At 47.1% G+C, this 21,899-nt stretch overlaps 1 protein-coding gene across 4 annotated transcripts in view; it reads left to right on the forward strand.

The window, feature by feature from the left end:
- Positions 1–21,899, forward strand: part of NRP1 (neuropilin 1) — a 168,233-nt gene that overhangs the window by 130,556 nt on the left and 15,778 nt on the right. For 2 of the 4 annotated variants that reach the window (XM_004702290.2, XM_045289804.1), the window contains 4 exons: positions 440–771; positions 6,592–6,736; positions 10,904–11,008; positions 17,556–17,615. In XM_004702290.2, the coding sequence (XP_004702347.1) occupies positions 440–771; positions 6,592–6,736; positions 10,904–11,008; positions 17,556–17,615 (642 nt within the window). The remainder of the gene's footprint in view (positions 1–439; positions 772–6,591; positions 6,737–10,903; positions 11,009–17,555; positions 17,616–21,899) is intronic. The other 2 variants (XM_004702293.2, XM_004702291.2) reach the window with 1 other exon arrangement.

The following is a 21,899-nucleotide window of genomic DNA, read 5'->3' on the forward strand; positions in this document are numbered from 1 at the left end:
TTGATTCTCCTCCTGTCCCACTATCATGCTCAGTCCCCACCAGGATTTCAGCACTTCCTCTTTGTTACATTCCCCTTGATCCTGCCCTACCAGGTCTCCCACACTGTTTGGCGGTTCCAGCAGGGGAGCTTAGCTGCTCCTATACCCTTGACCGAAGGACGATCCTCCTTCTATGGGGAAGGTCGTCCTCTTCATCAACCGAGTGTGCAGCATCGGGAGGGACACACATGGAGCGGTGAGGGGGGAAGAGGACACCCGCCTAGCCAGCCAGATCAGCCGAATCAACCCTGGCGATCAATGGGGTGACAATGTTGCAGCCAGATGGCCCTCACATCCCTGAGTTGTTTTAAAAAAAATCATACGGATGGGTGCCAAGAGTGTTTTACTCAATAGCCTCCCAGGAAATGATTTTAAGAATCTTTCTCTTTCCGTCCCTTAGATTACCCTTGCTCTGGAATGCTGGGTATGGTGTCTGGACTCATTTCTGACTCTCAGATCACAGCATCCAACCAAGCGGACAGAAACTGGATGCCTGAAAATATACGCCTGGTGACCAGTCGCTCAGGCTGGGCTCTGCCACCCTCGCCTCACCCCTATGTCAACGAGTGGCTCCAAGTGGACCTGGGGGAGGAGAAGATTGTGCGGGGCGTCATCATTCAGGGAGGGAAGCACCGGGAGAACAAGGTGTTCATGCGGAAATTCAAGATCGGCGTCAGCAACAATGGCTCCGACTGGAAAATGATCACGGACGACAGCAGACGCAAGGCCAAGGTGAGCCGTCCGGAGACAGCCCTTTCTCAGGGCCCCAGCTTAACTTCAGAGTCCCTACCATTGCCCGGAGGAAGTGCTGCTTCCCCCAGCCTCCAGACCTTGAGATCGGGAAGGTGTGGAATGGTGTCAGGGAAAGCCCTCAGCCTGGGGGAGTCAGAAGATGGGCCTTTGACATAAGCACAGGCGAGTTTGTACTGCTGGCCACATATGTTCCCCTCATTGTCAGGAACCCCAAAACTCAGGCTGTCAAAATGGCAAAGGGAGGGGGTTGTTGCCAGTGGGGTGGAGGAGATTCACAGTAGCCACCAGTTAGAACTGAAAATCTCTCCACAGTTACTAACCTGTCCTTTAACCAGTCACCATGGAGCTAGCTCTACGAGTGTCCCAGCAGAACTGGCTGGCAACTAGGGCTTTCTTTCTTGCAAGGAGCCTCTGGGTAGACTTGAACCTCCAACCTTTTGGGTAGCGGAGCCCTTACCCATTCACTGCACTCAGGGACACAGATCTATCAGTTGGATGTCCCTTCTGCTTCCCCTCCCCAAGCAGTCTCCATTTAAGTATATTTGTTTATGTATTGGAAACACTTAAAATACAGTCTGGTGTTTATCAAAGAAAAAGAAGCCCCATATGAAAAAAAAATCTATATCTATCTATCTATCTATCTACATACACAGGGTTCCTAAATTCACCAAAACATGTGACATGGCTTTTTGATATATATATTTTTAACCAAACATAAACTTTGAGTAGTTCCTTTTCAGTTAGGCTGGGAGGTGAACTTGTCAGCATTTCCTGAGCACACACTTTAGCAGCTGGGGAAGGGAGTCCAGAAGAATGCTGGGTGGCCAGCCAGCCTGCTTGGCATGAAAACGAGTAAGCAACCCACAGACAATCAGAAGTGTAGGTCTTGTGTGGAGGGTGGGAATTCTCTTCAGCCAAGAATGCTTCTCATCAACAACACAGTCAGCCTTTTGGGTCCCATCCCTGCCATCTCTGCTTCGCCTGTGTGACCTGCTCTTCTGTGAAAAGATGTCAGCCCCTTTAAGGGAATACTATCCTCTCTCCCCCTCTCAGTGAGTGTGGGAATATGGCTTAATCTGGTGAGTCAGGCAGGAAACATAAACTGGGAGATGCTGCCAGCTTCCACTTCTCCAGAGGCAGCCGCTTGGCCTCTGTGTTGTAGTGAGAAGTAAAGGGGGGGGGGGGGGCAGATAAGAATCTCTCCCCATCTCTTCTCTCCTTCTCTTTAGGTTTCCAAACCATGCTTCCTGTTCTTTGTCTCTATAGGAGGTCATCTTGCTTGTGCCCATTTTCTTTCCCCAGAGGCCTGCCCCTTTTGCTTGAGGGGCTGAGAAAAATAAATAAAGGCAGCCATGGAAATGAGAGTCCCTTTACGTCCCCTGAAGTCTTGTAGTGAGCTGTGACTTCATCCCTGGGTGTGAATATGCTGCAAATCAACAACTTTGGGGAAGTGCTGTCTGATTGAAGTGTGCACTGTTTTGACACATTCTTCAACACTCTGGTTCTGAGAGAGAAAGAAAACACATCACCATATGCTTTTGATAGGATGCGTCTTAATGAATCCCACTCTTCAGTTATCTAATTTGAGTGGGTTTGCAATCAAACCTAAAACTACCACTCTCTCATAGTGCGTATAGAATTCCACCATAGTTTCCACTTTAACCACAAAACTCGACTCAAGATGGGCTGACTGTGTTACATTTTTACTCCCCAAAACATAATCTTATCCACCATTATCATCTCCCTGTGATCATTCAAACCATCTCTCTCTCAAAAAACCCCTCATAGCCATGAAGTTTATTTTGATTCACAGTGACCCTATAGCACAGGGTAAAACTGCCTTGTGAGTTTTGAGATTGTTAACTCTTTATAGGAGTAGAAAGTCTCAGCTTTTCCCCTTGCAGCATCTGGTGGATTCAAACTGCTGACCTTGTGGTTAGCAGCCCAACCTGCAACCTACTATGCCAGCAGGACTCCTATTGAAAACCACAAAGGCATCTAACTTATTTATGCAGCGTTCCATTTGTGATGATGCCGTACACATGCATGCTCCCCAGAAATGGAATCTTTCAAATGAAAAGGACCGATGGAATCTTCCACTTACAAATACCGTATAGATCAACGTATTTACAATGGATTTACAATGGATTGTCCGTAAATGTTCACATGATGGTTATCTGCATAGGATGACCATCATCATTTCATTCAGCATGAAATAAGGACGCTGCTTTGTGAGACAAAATTGTACTTTGATTCCATCGGAGTCCCTGGGTGAAAGAGCGGACACTGGAGTCCACCCTGGAAGGCAGGGCTGAGGAGCCACTGAAAGCTCGGTCACTGAAAACCCCTGGGGAACCTAGCGCTACTTTAGCACACCTGGGACCTCCATGGGCAGGGATTGACCCAACTGCACCTTGTTTTTGCACCGTTGTTTTGTCTTGATTTTGATTGGGAAGAGCAGGTAGGTCCTGCCCTCACTGCTGACCCTTACTCAGTGTATGATGGACCAGGTGTATCAGAGTCTGAACCAATGAGACTTTTAAGAAATGCAGTAAAGAGTCCGATACCACAGGCCTTCTTTCTCAAAAATATGAAAGAGCACAGAGAGCCTTCCTAAGCTGCCTTCTAGTATCCAAGGTAGTCCAATTCCACCTGGCTTTTGGTGGCCAACAGTCTTCTGAACACCTCACTGTCAGCTTGTAGAACATATGTAAAGAGTGTAAATTCTTCCCACACGTGAAAATTAAGAGAAGAGCCTGGGCCTCCAAAGACAGGGATGCTTTTCTCCTATGACCTCCAAAGCTATGTCAATATGGACAAAACATGCCTGTGGAGTAATGGCATTGCCATTATAATTAGTATTTTACTGACAACAACTTAATTGGGTCTAGCAGTAATATATGTCAGATTCGCAATTACTGGCTAGGATTGCAAGCCTATCAAAAAAGTGCAAGTCTATCAAGAGACTGCTCTTTTCAAAAAATAAAGCAGGAGGAAACATCAGTTGGAAGGAGCAGGTCAATGTTTTTCTCCACCATTAGGTTCCTGGAAGCTCCTCTGGTTTAAAAAATAAAATAATAAGCCATGCAATTAATTTATTTCTAAAATTCGGTGCAGTTCAAGTTCAAAGCAAAAGGTTGGAGGTTCAAGTCCACCCTGAAGTGCCTCAGAAGAAAAGTCTGGCAATCTGCTTCCCCCAAACTCAGCCATTGTAGAACAGTTCTACTCTGATACACAGGGAGTGGCCAGGAGGAAGAATCAACTCAATGGCAAGTGGTTAACCCTTCTCCCTGCCCTCAAGGCAATTCTGACTCAGAGTGACAGGGTAGAACCATTCGTGTGGGTTTCTGAAGCCCTAACTCTTCACAGGTGTACCAAGCTTCAGACAGACCGCCACAGGTCGTGAACTGCTGCTCTAGGGGTTAGCAGCCCAGCTTATAACCCCTGTACTACCAGGGCTCTGGTTAGAACTTGGAAAACCTTTCATTGTTTATATGACACTTTACCCAATCCATCTCCACATACACACCTCCATTATTAGGTCATGTCATCTCTAAAGATGAATGATTGTCTCTTTGGCTTGGGAATGATGTCTCGGCCCGGTGGGGGGTGTACTTCCCATTCCTGGCCAATATGGGCTTGAACTAGCCCCACCTGCTCAAGCTGATGAGCCAGACTTGGCTGCCCAAATCGCACCAAATTAAGGAAAACTAAGGAAATTAAAGGTGTGATCTTAAATGCGAACTAAAATGAAGTCTACTACCATGAGGTTCGTTTATGACCTCGGGAGTAAACATTTCCCAGACTTTGTGTTGTGATCTCTGGGAATAAGGAAATCGGACTCAATGGTTTCTATGGGCCTGGATATCGTTATGGAATAGTTACGGGCACCACTTCAGACTGCCTATATTTGAATTCAGAAGAACATTCTTGACTGTCAAAAGAAGAAATAAACCCGTCTTGGAAGAAGTACACCGGAATGCTCCTTAGAGGCAAGGATGGCGAGACTTCACCTCACGGACTTTGGACATGTGGTCAGGAGAAGGACGTCATGCTGGGTAAAGCAGCGGGGCAGTGAGAAAGAAGAAGGACCTCCATGAGATGGATTGACACCGCAGCTGCCTCGATGGGCTCAATCCAAGCGATTGTGAGGCCATTGCAGGACCGGGCAGTGCTTCGTTCTGCTGTACAGAGGGGTCACTGTGAGTCAGAAATGATTCATTGGCGTCCAATAGCAACAATGTTTGAACCCTGGCTCTGCCTCATCCCGCCCTTATAGCTGGGGGCACATTACTTAACCTCGCTGTGCCTCAGTGTCCTCATCTGTCCAGTGTGGGGAGTGATCGAAGCTAAGGCATGGCATTGTGTTGAGGATTAAATATGTAGCATATTGAGCATTTAAAGCCATGCTGCCCCCTTACAAACAAGGGATTATGTCTGAAGTACAAAGGGACACTCCCAAGGTCAAGAAGATGATTTTAATTTTTCTACTATTCCCCTATGTGGGATGAGATTTCAAATGGACGGTGTTGGGGGGAAAGGAAAGCTTAGCCAGGACTTGGAAAAGAAAACAAGCCTATAGGCCCCACTTCACTTTCCAATAATTCCGCTGGGAGGGTTTGACCTTCTTGTCAGAGTAAGAAGGGAAATAAAATCATCTCGCAGGGAAACAACAGTGGGTGGCCCAGCCCTTACGAAATGTCACAGTGACTTCACATTCGGCAAACGCTTCCAAAGAAGTGCAGATTCCCACTGCAATGCACCCGCTCTCCAAGCGCAGAGTGGGGACACTTGTGACTTTCTTGAGACAAAGTCTTTCCTCTACAGATGCCTCCAGGTAGCATTGCTCCTTAGTAAGTAGCCCTCTCAGTGGACTACAATAGCCCACGTTCGTGAATAAGCAACATTGACCTTAGGTGAAGGCTGCCTGTGTGGACAAATGGTCACGTACCTGGCTGCTGGATGAAAAGTTGGCAGGTCAAATCCACTTGGAGCGACAGGTTGGTGATCTGCTCCTGAAAGGGCACAGCCATTGGCAAGCCCGGGGAAATTGTTCGACTCTCTCTCACAGGGCTGCCAGCAACTCAGCAGCAACCGATTCGGTTTGCCAGTTTCCCCTAGGCTCACCGCCTGGCTCCTACTTCAGGGACTCACCCCTCTCTTGTCTAGAGGAGCACAAGTTAGCGAAAGTGGGATCCTTCCATCAAGAAGATGTGAAAGGCGTGCTTATTGGAATTGTGGCATCTCTTCTAAGAACCTGCAGCTCTCTTCCAGCGTGAGCTTCCTCCACCCCGGGAAAGTGATCAAAGTGTCGCTCCACCAAGATGCACATCCATCAGCACATCGTTGTCAAACGTGTCTCATGAGCGCCCCTGCTTCTGGGACAGCCTCCCGGTGCACAGACGTTTCCAAACACAGACACCTGTCACTCCTCAGAAAGGGCTTCGTGAGGTTTGTTTTGCTTTTCTCTCTCATGAAAGAAGAGTCAGCTCTCTTCAAGGTGGCAGCAAGAAGAATCTTAAGGAGCCCTGCCTGGTGGTGCAGTGGTTCCGCATCGGGCTGCTCACCACAAGGTCAGCAGTTTGAAACCACCAGCTGCACCGAGGGAGAAGAAGGAGGCTCCCTGCTGCCGTAAAGCGTTGCACTCCTGGACACCTGCAGGGCCGGTTCCACCCAGGCCTATCATGGATGGCACTGAGAAATGGGCCTTACGGAAGAGGAGAAATAACTGCTGAAAGAGAGCTCCCCCGGCCCCCAGTAACCAGTTTTTTGTTTTGTTTTTCTTTTCCTGCTTCCCAGCTGTTTGAGGGCAACAACAACTATGACACGCCTGAGCTGAGAACATTTCCACCTCTTTCCACACGGTTCATCAGGATCTACCCCGAGAGAGCCACGCACAGCGGCCTCGGGCTGAGGATGGAGCTGCTGGGCTGTGAAGTGGAAGGTAATCACTTGGGGGTGGGGGTGGGGGGAGAGGTGCTTCTCAACCTCCCATAGGGTGCCCGTTACCTGTTCCGTGAACCAGGCCACCTTTCTCCCTAGACCGCCCCGCCTCTCTGGAGCACACATGTGGGGGAACCCTTGCGTACCTCCCCTCAGGTTCAGGATGCAGGGGCTTTCCTCTGTGGATCTGTGTGGGGTTTTTCAAGTTGTCGTAGGGCTCTCTTCCTGATCCATGTTCACGTCTGTGGTGTCGACTACCAGTAACATCCCACGCCAGCAGAAGGCCGAGTTGGATAGGCTGAGCTTCTGGGATGGTTTTCTCGTTTGCATTTTCTGACTGGCTGCAGGGAAACAACACTTCCCCGGTGCTGAAGTCTCTCAAAGGGCAGAGATGTCTATGGAAACTGCGGCTGCTTCCACTTCGGTGATGGGAAAAGGGTAACAAGAAGGAGGGCAAACTCAGTTCCCCCTTTGACTTCAGTATGCCACGCTCCTCTGCATTTTAAAAAATGTAATGAATGAGATTCGTGCTGGGAAAAGTGGTGTCATGGTTGCTGATTTTACCACTTGTGGATTCCAGAGGTTATAATCCCCATCTGCCATAGGTTTGGGAATAAGTGAGTAACCTTATACCTGTTTTTCTATCCGCACGCAGGTCTTCCTCTGGGTTAGCTGAGAGAATGGCTCATGTTGGTCCCCAGATGTTAATCAATTGAGCATATGCTCGGAGTTGTTTTGAAGAATGCATTTTAATATCACCTTCTTTTTGTGGTTCCCCAAGTCATTTTTCCTTTAAGCTACCCAGATATAATTACATTCCTGAGCACATTAAATGCCATAAAGCTTTTCATATGCACCATAGGTTATAAATCTGAGGTTATAAATCACCACGCACGGTTGAATAATTCATAGCGACTTTTCTATGTGTTTGTTTAAAACCAGGCCATTATCTGCCACCCTCTACTGTGTCATTGTTTCCATATCTGTCGTCCTGTCCCAGACCTCTGAGTTATCTAACTGCTATCACCACAGGCCAACGAGGATCCTGTGCTAGGCCTTTGGTAGGGATGCCAAGAAAAAGAAGGATTGGGCTGGTTGAACCTGCTGCAGATGCAGCCATGCCATTCACGGAGCGATGCAGGCATCTGGGCAAGGGGGTCTGCTGCTCTGATTCAGGCCTCCAGCCTGGGTCCCAGAAAGAAAGTCTGATTGAGGACTGACGGACCGGTGGTGGAAATCCAGAGGCCCAGGGCTCTTTGCCAGTGTAAACCCTGCAGTGAGGTGGAACACATTGGGGGTGGGATAGTCCTGCAGATGTTACCAAGGACCTTGCAAAAGGGAGGAAGTAGCCCCGAGCTATAAGCCATAGAAAGAAACCAACAGCCAGGAAAGGGATGTCCAAGCTGCTTCACACAATTGGTAAAAAGAGCATTTTGCTTCTCTCTTCACTCCATTAGCAGACCCTGAATAAAAATCTCTCCTCTGTGCCAGGTCCCACCGTGGGCTCCTGGAGGCCCACACACAGGCAAGGCACAGCCCAAACCTCGTCAGCTTCCATCTTTCTGTGAGCTAGCCATTCTATTTAAGAACAAATTGGGGAATAACAGAAACAAAATATTTTCTAATAGTAAAATCAGGGTGCAAATCACTCTTTTTTTTTTTTTCCTGCTCAGTTTAAGCACCAATCAGTGTCACCTCCGAGGTGGGAGCCCCTCTTACAAGCAGTGTTAAAACAAAACTTACTGCCATCGTGGAGGGGATTCTGACGCGTAGTGACCTGACAGCACCGGGTAAACTGTCCCTGTGGGTTTCTGAGATGACGACTCATGGGAGTAGGAAGCCTCATCTTGCTTCCTAAGAGTGGCTCGTGGTTTTGAACTTAGCAGCCCAAGGCGTAACCAACCCACTGTACTACCCAACCCCAAGCCAAACTCGCTGCCCTCGAACTGGTGCCAACTCATTGCAACCCTATAGGACAGGGTAGAACTGCCCCTGTGCATTTCTGAGTCTGTAACTCTTTCGGGGAGTAAAAAGTCCCATCTTTCTCTCTCAGAGAGGCGGTGGTTTTGAATTGAAGACCTTGCCGATTCGGGGCTCCTTTTAATAGTGTTACAAATGCAGAAGAGAAACCCAGCAGGATAGATAAGCCCAAAATCAAACCAGTTCTCCCCAAGTGCACTCACTCCAACTCCTCAGATTCACTGCCACAAGTCTGTCCCTCCTCTTAAGTCCCTCCTGCAGGACCCAGTAGAACTGCCTCAGTGGGTTTGCAAGACTGTACCTTTTATAAGAGTGGAAAGCCTGCTGTGCACAATCCTTAGAAGAGACCCATTCATAAGAGAAGGGCGACGTCGACCGTCAGAGAAGGGTCCTTAGATTCTCTTCCTTCACTGACTAGAGCCCAGCACCCATGGCTACATTTTGTCTGAACTGCCAGTCAAAATGCTGTGTACATTGTCAATATTGCCAACCCCTGGGTTATTTGGGGGCAATTGAAAAAGTCCGCATGTGGATTTCTATATTAGTCACAACTCTGCACTCCACTATCAGACTATGGAGCAAGTGGCAGGAACCAGAAACTGTAAAAGGCTGCCCCTGCCCACTCCAACTCCCCATATCACGTCTGGCTCTCCAACATCAAGAGAAATGTCCATTTAGCTCAAGTCTTGTAAAATGATATGTAATGCCGATAACTGTAAAATATTAAACAGATTGCAAAAATGAGTAACAGGCTAAAAGAAAACCTGAACTAAATTTAAAGGACTTCAAAAGTAGCCTTTGATTAATGTTGGCTACCTTTTAACGACCAAGGCAAAGATCTGGGAAGACCTCGCAGCAGTGGGGTGCAGTCCTAGCAGAGTGCAGGTAAATTGACCTCAGGACATCGGAGACCATGCCGCTCAGACACCTGCTCTCAAGAGAGGGCCTACAGGTTGAAACCCTTACTTAAAGGGAAAAGAAATGACTCGTAGAAGTAGGAAGAGGAGGACGGGGGAGGGAAAGGGGGAGGTTAGGGGAGGGGAAGCAGGAAAAGGACAGAGAGGAGGAGGAGGAGGAGGAGGAGAAAGTGAGCTTCAAGGAATAGGCATTCCATTTTGGGAAATAATATTAATCATAGACTTTTAGAAACTTTGTAAATAAAAGGACATCTAAAGAGTTCATGCATAGCAAGTGAGTTTTCTAGCACCTAGAAAATGCAAAGAAAAATGGCCCAAGGAAACCAATGTTTTCAGGTCCCCACAAGAGGTGTTATCTAGTCCGTTTGGAGAAACGCTGGTGGTGTGATGGTTATTCATTGGGCTGTGAACCATAAGGTCAGCAGTTCAAAACCCTTAGCCACTCCATGGGAGAAAGACAAGGCTTTCTACTCCCATAAAGAGCTGCAGCCTCAGAAGCCCACAGGGCAGTTCTGCTCTGTCCTGTAGGGTCACCATGAGCTGAATCTACTAGAGGGCAGTGAGTTGACCTTGAGTTTATTTGGAGGAGACCTGGGGGTGTTGTGGTTACTAATTTGGCTGATAACTGAAAGCCCCACAGAAGAAAGAGGAGGCTCTCTGCTCATGTAGAGCGTTACAGTTGCAGAACCCACTGGGGCACTTCTACCCTGCCCTGTAGTAGAGTTGCAATGAATCAGAATTAGCTCGATGGCAGTGAGTTTGTCTTCGGGGAGTTGATTTAGCTTCATGGTGACCTCATGTGTTTCAAAATAGAATTGAGCTCTGTAGGACTTCAACGGCCTGATCTTTTGAAAGTAGATTGCACGGCCTGTCATCTGAGGAGTCCCTGGGTGAATTCAAACTGCCAACCTGTCAGAGGACACTACCCAAGGATGTCTTCTCAACCCCTAGGTCATGAATGAATAACCAGAGAGAACTCAAGAGCTTTCAAATAAAGAGAGCGAGAAAGAGGGAATGTTAATGGTGAGGATGATGTGTAACACGCTAAGGCAGCCGATTCTACTCAACAGATAAGGGTCAAGCACCAAAACAAAATGTTCTCTATGGCATTCAGTAACACCCACGTCTTTCCCCTCCTGGAAGAGAGACTGACCATGGCCCTGGCCTGCTTAGCAGGACTGGGTTTTCTGCAAAGGGTCGAAATTCAGCCGTCAGAGACTTGGGAATACAGTTCTGAGATGTGAGATATTAACCATTGGCTCTTGTTTCAGTGCCAACAGCTGGACCGACCACTCCAAACGGGAACCCAGTGGATGAGTGTGATGACGACCAGGCCAACTGCCACAGTGGCACAGGTGATGACTTCCAGCTCACAGGTGCAGAATCCATCTTCATCCCATTGCTGTACCATTGCAGTTCATGTCATTGCGGGAACACCTAAGGCCTGCTCGTGGTAGCCTAACTCCTCGTGAAAGTGGGTCATCAAGGTTCTGATGGAGCCCCGCCCCCCGCAGCCCCCCAACAGAGAGGCATCATTGCCAGAAAGCATGTGTCCTCGTTGCTCTCATGTCACCCGTGTTCACAAACTGTCCCTAGTCTCCTTAGCCATTTGAAACATTCATGTTCGCCATTGTCTGAGTCAGAAGCTTAACTGAGTAAGAATTTCTCCATGGCTAAAGTCCCTGGCTGAGACAGCCTTTGGCTCAGCACTCCCTTTAACAGAAAGGCTGATGGGTCAAATCTACCCAGAGAAAGGAAAGCCCCTTGAGCCCAGTTGTACTGGGACACACATGGGGTTGCTATGGGCTGGAGCTGACACCGTGGCAGTGGGTGAAACGTACAGATCCCCATGTTCCCCCTTGCACTGGCCTGCCTGCCCTCCCCAAACCCGTGTGCCATTTATTTTGCTTTTCTAAAGAGGCCAAAGTGATCTGAGTGGATACTTTATGCCCAGAGCTGATGAAACTAGGCTGACCCTTGGAATGTAGCTTTTCAGTGAGGACATTCTCAATCATTTTATATTCGGATTTCCAAAGGTTATTTCACATCACCTTCAGCTAGCCTATATATCAGAGATGGCTTGTGCCAAATGGCTCACTAATTAATCGCACTATTACTGCAAAATGTCCTAAAACTCTGCAAGCTGGAAAAGGTCCCTCTCTTCCTCTTGGAAGGGCAGCAGAACTGTTAGGCAAGTGGGGAAATGGGATTACATCCTTTGGAAATTGGCCGAGGCAGGAGGATTTCGCCCTTTTGTTGCAAAGGCTTCTGTGGGCCCCCTGCCACCACCCAGCTCACACTGCAGTTTCATGCAGCATCTGACTCTCATGTTCCTGAATCCCCAACCTCCGAGATTGCACATGAGCCCTTGGACGCAGGTCTATATTCCCACCCAGAAGGGACACGGAGAACCAACATAATTAATTTCCATGGGGGAAACTGAAAGCGTTACCATGTAACTTCATAATAGCGCCTTGTTATTGGCTAGAAGGTTCCTGCAAATCTTGAAGGGCATATCCCATAGAAACATTTCATTTTCAGTTACTTCAAAAGCTCTGCTCCGAAGGATCAACAGAGTTCTGCATTCTGAGATGGACGAAAGGGCAAAATATATTACAAAGTATGTGTATACAATAGATAATAGTTGGAGAGAGAGAAAGAGATGGATAATAGTTGGAGAGAGAGAAAGAGAGATCTCAGAAATTTAATGCCATAACCCAGGAGTACAGGAGCCCTGGTGGTGCAGTGGTCCCCCGTTTGGCTGCTAACTGAAAGGTCAGCAGTTCAAAGCACCAGCTGCCTGTGGGAGAAAGATGGAGATTTTCCACTCCTGTAAAGAGTTCACTTTTGCAAACCGCAGGGGCAGTTTCTACCCTGCCCTTTAGGGTCACTGTGAGTCGCAATCTTTGTTGTCAGTAAATTTGTTAGGAGCCCTAGCATCACTGTCAGGTAAGCATTGGACTGCAAGCCACAAGGCCGGTGGTTCAACTCCACTAGCTAACTGATCCACTGCTCAGTCTATGCCAATAAAAGTGTACTGCCTAGACTACCCTAAAGGGTCACGATGAGGTGGACTGGGCTCAATGACAGTGTTTTTGCTTTTTCAGTTTTTTTTAAACTACATCCCTTCAGATTTCCAGGAAAATCCTTTGCATTCACAGGCCCATAAATGTCACAATGCTATGGGCTTTTGAATGCAAATTTTGTATGTAACTAGCCATAAGCCACAGAAATTACTGTAATTAATGCAGAGACAGATGCTCCCTAACGCACCAAGTTCAAGTTGAAAACCCCTATCTCCAATTTTGGGGGTTTTTTTTTTTCTTTTTTCTTTGAACTACAACAACAGAGAGCCATTCTATGAACCAGTTCCTATGGAACCTTCCCGGGTTGCCTAGAGAGCCTGTGTCAGAGACCCCAGACTGCCGTGCAGCCCCTCACACATCCACAGTGAAATTCCCCATGAAAGGAATGAGTGCGGGTATCACAGTGCATGCCTTTCAGTGACGCTCCGGTGGGCTGGGTCCTTCCTTCATAAACCCTAAAGCGGTCAGTTAATATTGATGAAAAACAAAGCCTCAGATTTCCTCCTCGTATTAGAACAACCAACCTTCTCATTTCTGCGTTAGTTCATGACTGAATCAATTGAAGCTGAAGCCTTTGAATGAAATAGGGCAAGTATTTTAGCCTGGAGCAAACTGTGTATGGCAATGAGTTACAAACCACGGAAAATGGGTCATTTATAGCGGAAACACTGACAGCCCTGTAAAAGTACAAGGTTGAGCTTCATCACCACGGTTTAAGATCATTTCTCGAGTAGAGGGGGGAGGAGGGGCGGGGAATGCATTTCAAATTTTAAAAACATGTTTAAGAAATAAAAAACTGTGGCTGAGCTGATTCCAGCTCCTGGTGACCCCATGTGTCAGAGTAAAATTCTGCTCTACAAGGTTTTCAGCAGTTGATTTTTAGCAAGTAGATCACTGGGTCTTTCTTCCTTTTACTTATTCACTTAGAAAAATATATATATATATATATATATATCTTTTCCCCTCAGGTGAGCACTGTTATCTCACTAGATCTATGCTTGTGTCCCTGTTGTTGCATGCTGTGGCATAGATTCCAACTCATAGTGTGAGCCCACAGGACAGACGAGGCTGGGATCTGTCTAGAAGCAGGGAGCTCCGCCTCTCTTCTGCAGAGCCATTCTCTGGGGGCAAACCACCAACCTTTTGGGTTAGCAACCAAATGCTTAACCATTGCTCTATCAGGACGCCTTCACTAATTCCATGAACACATCCAACAAGGCTTCAAAAAGTTTATAGGAGCATCTCATTATCTTTTAATTCCACTCTTCCATGAACATTTTGAAGTGCCAAAATGTGTATTTTAAGACCCTCTGGGAGACATTGAGAATGGCACCCTAATGCCCTAGTGAACATCAAATAAGGAAAACTAAAGAAAAATCCACGCATTTAACTTGTAATGCTGACGGAGAACATTGAAAGTACCACGGACTGCCAAAAAGGAAAGACAAATCTGTCTTGGAAAAGGGACAGCCGGAATGTTCCTTAGAGGCAAGGATGTTGAGACGATGTCTTATGTACTTTGACATGTTGTCACGTGAGACCCATCCCTGAGAAGGACATCGTGCTTGGGAAAGAAGAGGGGCAGCGAAAAGGAAGACCCTCAGAGAGATGAACGGACACAGCAGCTGCAACAATGGGATTAAGCCTAGCCACCACTGCGGGGGTGGTGCAGACTGTGCAGTGTTCAGTTCTGGTGTACATGGTTGCTATGGGTCAGAACCCACCTGGGGGCACCTAACCACCACAACAAAGCGCCCTGAAGTCGAAGTGATTTTGGAAGGCATGCTCATGATTTGTATTCATTGATTGCATTCCGAGCCATCTGTCATGGTGATTATTATTATTATTTGGAGGTTGTTTTGGTTGATGAAGCTCTGTGCCATCCTGTTTGGGAAAAGGATGTGTTACTATGGAAATGTTTCTCAGGAGCAAAAACTTCAGCGAACCCAGGTGCCACTTCACCCCTAAATAGCATGCCTCTTGTTGCTCACGCGGGACTGCCTGCTCTCTGGTGATCCTGTCGCACAGGCTGCCCAGTTAATGCTGCACGTGTGGGCTGTTTGGTGTAAGAAAAGCAAAGAACGTTCTCACTTTAACCCTGATCTGGGGAAACTTGGAAATTGGGTGCAGTGCTCTCTTTAGCAGATTTTCGTTCTTCAACACAGATGGTGTTGATTTAATTTCTGCTCCTGGGGTGGCCCATTTGTCCATTGAAAGGGAGAGGTATTGTAGTGAAATGTTCCTTCCATACAAAGAGCAACTCTGAATTCCAGGTGGATTGCACCAAGATGCATGGAGATTACCAGGGCTTCTGTGTGCCCACACTCTCTTGCCAAGGTGAAAATTCACCCCTGAAGTTACTCATTTGCAAACCCCTTTGAAGTGATTGGATAATACAATTGGCTTCAAAGGCTCCAGGAGGCCGAATTTCACTTTGGAGCTGTGTGTACCCAACAGCGGAATTTGGCTCCCCACCTCTAACAAAAACTGAAAATGCATATCGGTTTTAAAAAGTGAATTTTCACCTTGAGACTTTCTCCTATAAGGCCACTGGGAACAGAATGCTAATGTATTGGACTCCCTCCAATTCCGCCATTATAGATTAACCTGCTTAACCCATAATATATATAATTCCTTCTTTTTAGTGCCTGATGCAGTGAGGCCAGGCACATATGTGGCCCCTCATCCTGCACATTTACTGGGAATGTGAGTGTCACGTGACTCGATGCCCTAGCTGATGAGCTCAGAAAGCTGAAGACCATTCCAAGGGCATGATTTTTACAGCTTTCTCATCCACGAACTGGATGTGAAGCATGATTTCTTGTCCGTGGGACCTGCAAGTATTAGATGAGCGCTTGGCCAGGAGAAAGATTATCACACATCTTCATTGAACAACACAATTGGAAGATACACAACCGCAGGGCCTTTAGAGCAGCCTCCCAAACGCCCACCCTGCCCCCACCCTGAGTCAGCTCTGTGCTTTATCTCTTGAGATAACAGATTCCTTTAGGCTTAGCGCATGAGCTGCAGCAGACACACATAAGGAGAAATGGATTTCTCGAAAAACCTAAGTAATACGCAGCAAATCAGTGTTTGCCGAATTTAGCAGATTATAAAACGCAGCTAACAGTGTTCAATGTTAGATTTCGAGGCCTTATCTCTTGAAATTCTGGTTCCCAATAAGGTCTAATGTAAGCTGGATGGATGGATGGACAGATGGGTGGATGGAAAAAAGGGAAGCAGGGAGACGGATGGATAGATGAATGCATGAGTGGACACATGGAGGGATGCATGGATCCATGGATGGATGGGAGGGTGCTATCCGATCAGCCTTGACGCATGGTGATCTTAGGCACAATATGGCAAAACCTTGTCCTTTCCTACATCTCCCTCACAATTGTGAACATGTTCAAACCCATCATTCAACTATTATGCCAGTCCATCTTACCAAAGAGTCTCCCATGCCCTCGTTGTCCCTCTATTTCACCAAACATGGTATTTTCCTCCAACAATTGATCCCTCATGATGAAGTGTTCCTAGAAAATGAGTCAGGCAGCATTCTATTGTGCTCCATGAGGTTTTTATTGGCTAGTTTTCAGAGGTAGATCACCAGGCCTTTCTTCCTAGTTCCTATTCATCTGGGGGTGGGGGGGACCTCACTGCCATCGAGTCCATGCTGACTCATAACAACACCCTTTGGGTTTCCAAGATTGTAACCATTTACGGGAGTAGAAATCCCAGTCTTTCTCCTGCAGAGCTGCTGGTGGTTTCTAACTCCAGACCAGGCAGATTGCAGCCCACTGCAACCACTACACCACCACTACAACCTCTCCACCAAAGGTGGCCCTGCTGATATTTGAAAAACCTTTGGCATATCTTCCAGCATCACAGCATTATGGGAGCCACCACAGAAAGATCACATGGCAAGTGGTAGGACATACGGATAGGCATCCGCTATTTCAGCAAGTCCTCGAGTGAGGTTTATGATTGGGCACGGTTGAGAGCCTCACTTTAAATCAGATGTCTAATGGCAATAGTAGAAAATGGAAGCACTCTCTCACAAGAATAGAGGGTAAAGGCAAATTCCAACTCAGTTACTGCCAGTCCCCGGACAGGAAATTCCAAAATATATCCAGACTGATTGAAAGGTCAGCGTTAGACTTGCTCTTAGCTCTATCTTGCAGTTCTTTGGGACGATGAAGAAATATTTCACCTCTTCCCCTCTTCTTGCTGCCTCTTGCAGCTTCTCCAAACCACAAAGCGGGGAGAATATTTGTCCTCGGAAAAACAAACAACTACAGCAGCAATGGGGGGTGGGGGTAGAATGGGGTGGGGTGGACAGAGGGAGGGCCCTGTCATTCACTTTAAATGTTCCATTTTAGGATAGAGCATGGGGTTTATCCTTGCAACGCCCCCAAAGGCACACGTCTGAAACCTTGGGAAACAATTTGAAGCTTAGAGGCCTAGGTCAAGGGTAATACCCCAGTCACTAAGGACATTCAGAGACCCTTGCTTGCCATGATCACAGTTATATGCCAGGCTCAGACTGGGAATCAGCAAATGCCCTTGGGACAAATTCTCCACCTCCCCATGTTACCTGGATGCTTTAGAAGAAATGTTGAGTTTTTAAAACGACTAGTTGACTTGGATTTGATACCTGTGGTAAGTACAACATAAGAAGAACTGCTCTAGCTGGGATTAAAGGAAGAATTGTCTAAGGAAAACCTTTGCTTCCAATAGAGGCACACACCATCCAACGTGTCTGCATTGCACATTATCTCCTCAGGCTCCCTTGTTTCTCATTTTCACGTAACTGAAGGTTTGTTTTGTTTTTCAGGGGGTACCACCACGCTGACCACAGAAAAGCCAACAGTAATCGACAGTACCATCCAATCAGGTATCAAATTAAATATGACACTTGGTCAATTCCTTGCCTGCTCCCCTCAGCTCCCCCCACACCCCCACCCTGCACAACAGTGTGCTGCTTTGCTTCTCGGTTTTCCGTCTCCCCAAACGTCCTAGGGGGAGAGACGCCGCACAGCATCTGGTCTCCAAGCGTGAGCCATAAATATTTCTTCTCTTTCATCCACATGTATATGCAGCAGGGAGCGAGCTTTCCTTCCCCATCAGTCATTGCCAAATGGTGACAATTCCAGCCCGAGATGGAAGGAACTGAGAAACATACTTTGTTTAAACGCAGCACATCTAGGACATGGACTATGTTTGCAAACTATAGGAGGGAATCTCACAGGCAGCAGCCTATTTATTTTCAGCATGATTCTGCAGCTCTGAGAACAGGCAAAGTTTGTCAGTTCTGCCTGGCACCGAGCTGGCAGTTTTACAAGAGGGTTTCCAGTGGGCGGGCCACGAAACGGGGTTCAAGAAACCCCTGGTTGTAATGGTGCACGGGGCCAGGAGGCCTCTGAGGCCCAGCGCCCCAGCCGCCGCCGCCTCCTTTCAGGAAGAGAACGCCAGAATGACTTGTCAAGGCAGCGTTTAAAGCCCAGGCCGGCATGGTGAAGCGGCAGCCCCTCGCCGTCTGCCTCTCCTTGTGTTGTTCTTGTGGTTGTTAATATTCTGTGAGGTTGCTCTCCACAGACGCACACGCAGGGAAACAGCCAGTGTAAGCAGTCAGACGTTTTAAATACTTTAAAGTTAATCATTGGAGTAAGGTGAACAGGTCAGTTTTCCTGCTTCGCCCATTTCCTTTATTGAAACACACTGAGCCTTGGCCTCCACGGTCATTTATTAATGGGGCGTGTGGTGTATATCAATGTTTCCTCAAGAGCATAATGCTACCCAGCCAGGCTGAAAGTAGAAAGGACGGCTCTAATTAGTATGCTTCCTTAAAGGACCCTGGCACTGTTGACCTGATTAAACTGCAAAACAAACGTCTCTTCGGCTGAACTTAACCCCAAGTTTTCCCTGTGGTAGGGCTCAGGTTGACATGATTCTTACCACCTCTAAGCTCCCATGGCCCGAAATACCACTAATACACACACAGGGTTTGAAAGAAGAATTGCCTACATTTGTAACCTCTGTGGGTCTACACACAACTTTCAACATCAGGAGTTGGCCTTCAGAACTTGTGTGCCCCCCCACCCCCACCTCCACCACCCCGTATACCTGAAACCACCTGATGAGTGGAAGGGCAGTAGTCACCCAGTAGTTGAGTTCTCGCCTCCCCTGACAGAGATTGGATGGTGTCGTGCCCGCCCATCCTGTGCATCTCACTCCCCACCACCATCTAGCTGTGGTTTCGGCAGAGCTTCCAGATGAAGACAGCCGAGGAAGAGAGACCTTCTGACAATCGGCCCCTGACAACCTTACGGACCCCTCCATCCAGCCAGAGACAGACAGATCCTGGGGATGAAAGCCCAGCGGGTTTGATTGTATCCAGTCTGGAGTCACCATGAGCTCAGAGCCCAGCTCCAAGGGAGCTCGTAATAACAACCTCTTGAGTGGGCTTGATCTCAAGCTCCCCAGGCCCTGGCCCCCACAGCGGTTCCAGATGGAGAAGGACAGTGACCACCAGCTGCCTCTCTGCAGTCCTTGTTAGCGGATTTGTTTTTTAATGAAGTTCTAATAATGTGACAAATATGTTTAACTTATTTTCCGGCCAGAGAGTTGCTTAAGCCACGAAGTTGCCAGCTCACTTGCTTCCTGTCCTCTCTCCCCCTTATCTATCAAAAGAACTCAAAAGAGTGTTGCTTGTTTGTTAGTTATTTTTAAGTGAACAGTGGCTACGGAGCGGAGGAAATCGATTCTGGCTAACTGTCCCGGAAGGTTGGACAGGAACGACTTTGTTGACCTATTTGATTTGGGCAAGAGGTGAAGGTCATTAGCCTGATGACTTCAGAGAGGAATTTCAGGGACACCGAGTCATCTTCCAGGGTCTCTTGTGGTCAGAAGGCAAATAATGCAGATTGCAACAAGACCCGTTTCCACCACCATCTGATCAACTTCAGTTCAAACCACCTCGCTGACCGACAGGGGCGGTCTGGTTCCGTTTTGAATTCCACAGCGGACACAGAGTCCTTTACAAATTGACTTGGTTCCCTACCAGTTATTCTCGGGTGTGAGTCATGAATCTGGGCTCCAAGCCTCCAATTGTGGGCACTGGTGTATCCGACCTTCTCCGGAGGACTTCTGTTCACTGTTGTCTCCCAGCTAAGCCCGTGTTCAGCCCTCCTTGAAGACCTAAGCAGGCAGGGAGATCAGACATCAGGTCTCAAAGAAACAAAAAGCAAACAAGTCAGTCGCCAAGGAGACAGCCCCATGACCACCCCATGCGTGTCAGTCAGGGTACCGCTGGGCTCTGAAGGGCCGGTTTTTCAGAAGTCGACCACCAAGCCTTTCTCCCAGGCCACCGCTGGGGGTACTTGAACCTCTAATCTTCTGGCTAGGATTGAGGGTGTTAACCCTTGCCCAACCTCAGAGGTGTTCACCCAATTGGGGGGATTCACTAATTGATATTTTATCATCTGAACCAAGCTGTAGCTTTCAGATTCCTTGGCATCTTTCCCAACAGAACCGATCAGATCCCTAAACCGGCATTGTAACCCAATTTTGCTGAAGTCACACAGACTCAAGCAGAGTCTTAAGAGTTCGTTTTGAGGATTCTGAGCAATGTAACACACTCGGTGGGTCTGTAATAGACAAATACTGTCAAGGCTGTAATCAGATGCCTAAAAGCCTATTAATCCTCTACCAGGAACTGTTGAAAACCCTGCCTTTTAAAGTAATCTCCCTCCTAATGGCTCTTACTCTCTGATGATCTTCAAACCTGACTGTAGTCGCCAGAGTGGGTTCATCGCCTGTCACTGCCTGGGCCTCAGCACCTCTGCTTGTTTGTAAGGAAGGGAGCTCCCATACTCAGTGGAAGTTTTGAACAACAGGTTTAAAAAGTAAACCGTCCTGCATGTAGGGTGTTAATGATTCAACTGCGCACACGATAGGTTCAACGCACACAGCTGGTTCGTGCTCACAGAGACTATAAATTTGTTTTAAGTTCAGGATATTGTTTCCTGCTATTTTTAAGGGTCAAGAAGGGACTTATCCAGATCATTCCCTTTGAATTTAATGAGAATTGTGTAGCCACAGAGCCGAGGTAGTAGTTTGAACATTTATAGGTCAATGGTCCTATATATTTCTTTCATTAATTTGTTTGATTTTCTACTTTTTAAAAAAATTTCTCCTCCGCTTCTCTCTTTCTCTTGTCTTCTCTTCTATTGCTTTTTTCTTTTTGCATTTCTTTCTCAACTGTTTTCGGATATTTTTGTGTATGTTTAGTGGCCTTTTGAGCAAGGCTAGAATTTCCAACATCCAGTCACTCATTCAATACCCTTCCTCCACAAAATACATATTTTTAATAAAAATGTCTTTTAAATAAATGAGTTCCCATAAATTATGTGACTGGGAACAAAAAGATGAGAAAGTGTCAGGATACAGAAAGGTCACTCACTGCCAGCGAGTCGATTCAGACTCATAGCAACCCTATAGGAGAGGGCAGCACTGCCTCTGTGAGTGAGTTTCCGAGACTGTTACTCTTTAGGGGAGTAGAAAGCCCCGTCTTTCTCTTTTGGAGCAAGTGGTGGTTTCAAACTGCCCACCTTGTGGTTAGCAGCCTAACGAATAACCACTGTACCATTAGGTCTTTGTTGAAATCGTGAAATGTGGCAGAGAGACATGCCTCGAATATACCGTAGCCTGGTCACTAGAAGACATATCCCAGTTCAACTGTTACAGGATCCCATCAGAAAAGCTCTATCCCAAATCACAGCCCCTGTAGTTTTTAACCATCTTGCACAACAATGTCACTGTTGTGCAATATGGGCAATATAACCAGAAAGATGTGTGTTGTCATCGCTTGCTGCCTCCTACTTGTGTGTGCCTTATAAACGATATTTGAAGAGGAAAACACGAAGCCCCACATCCATGAACATTTCCAAATAGTCATGTTTTTCTAAAGAGATTGTGCAACAGCACTGGCGCATCTCAGTGTCTTGAGTGGGTGAGATCCAAGGTCGCTCAGCCTTTTAGCCAGTGTTCAGTTGGCTGTGCTTCATCTGTATAATTCAATCTTCCTGTGCAAAAAGTATGTAAAGTTTGAAGCGGTTTCTCATGCTTTAAGAAGTCCTATTTCATGGCTATGATAGACTAGACATAAAATATATCCCCC

The sequence above is a fragment of the Echinops telfairi genome, unplaced genomic scaffold (assembly GCF_000313985.2).
Source record: "Echinops telfairi isolate 266 unplaced genomic scaffold, ASM31398v2 ScPeMD7_31;HRSCAF=116, whole genome shotgun sequence".
Taxonomy (NCBI): Eukaryota; Metazoa; Chordata; class Mammalia; order Afrosoricida; family Tenrecidae; genus Echinops; species Echinops telfairi.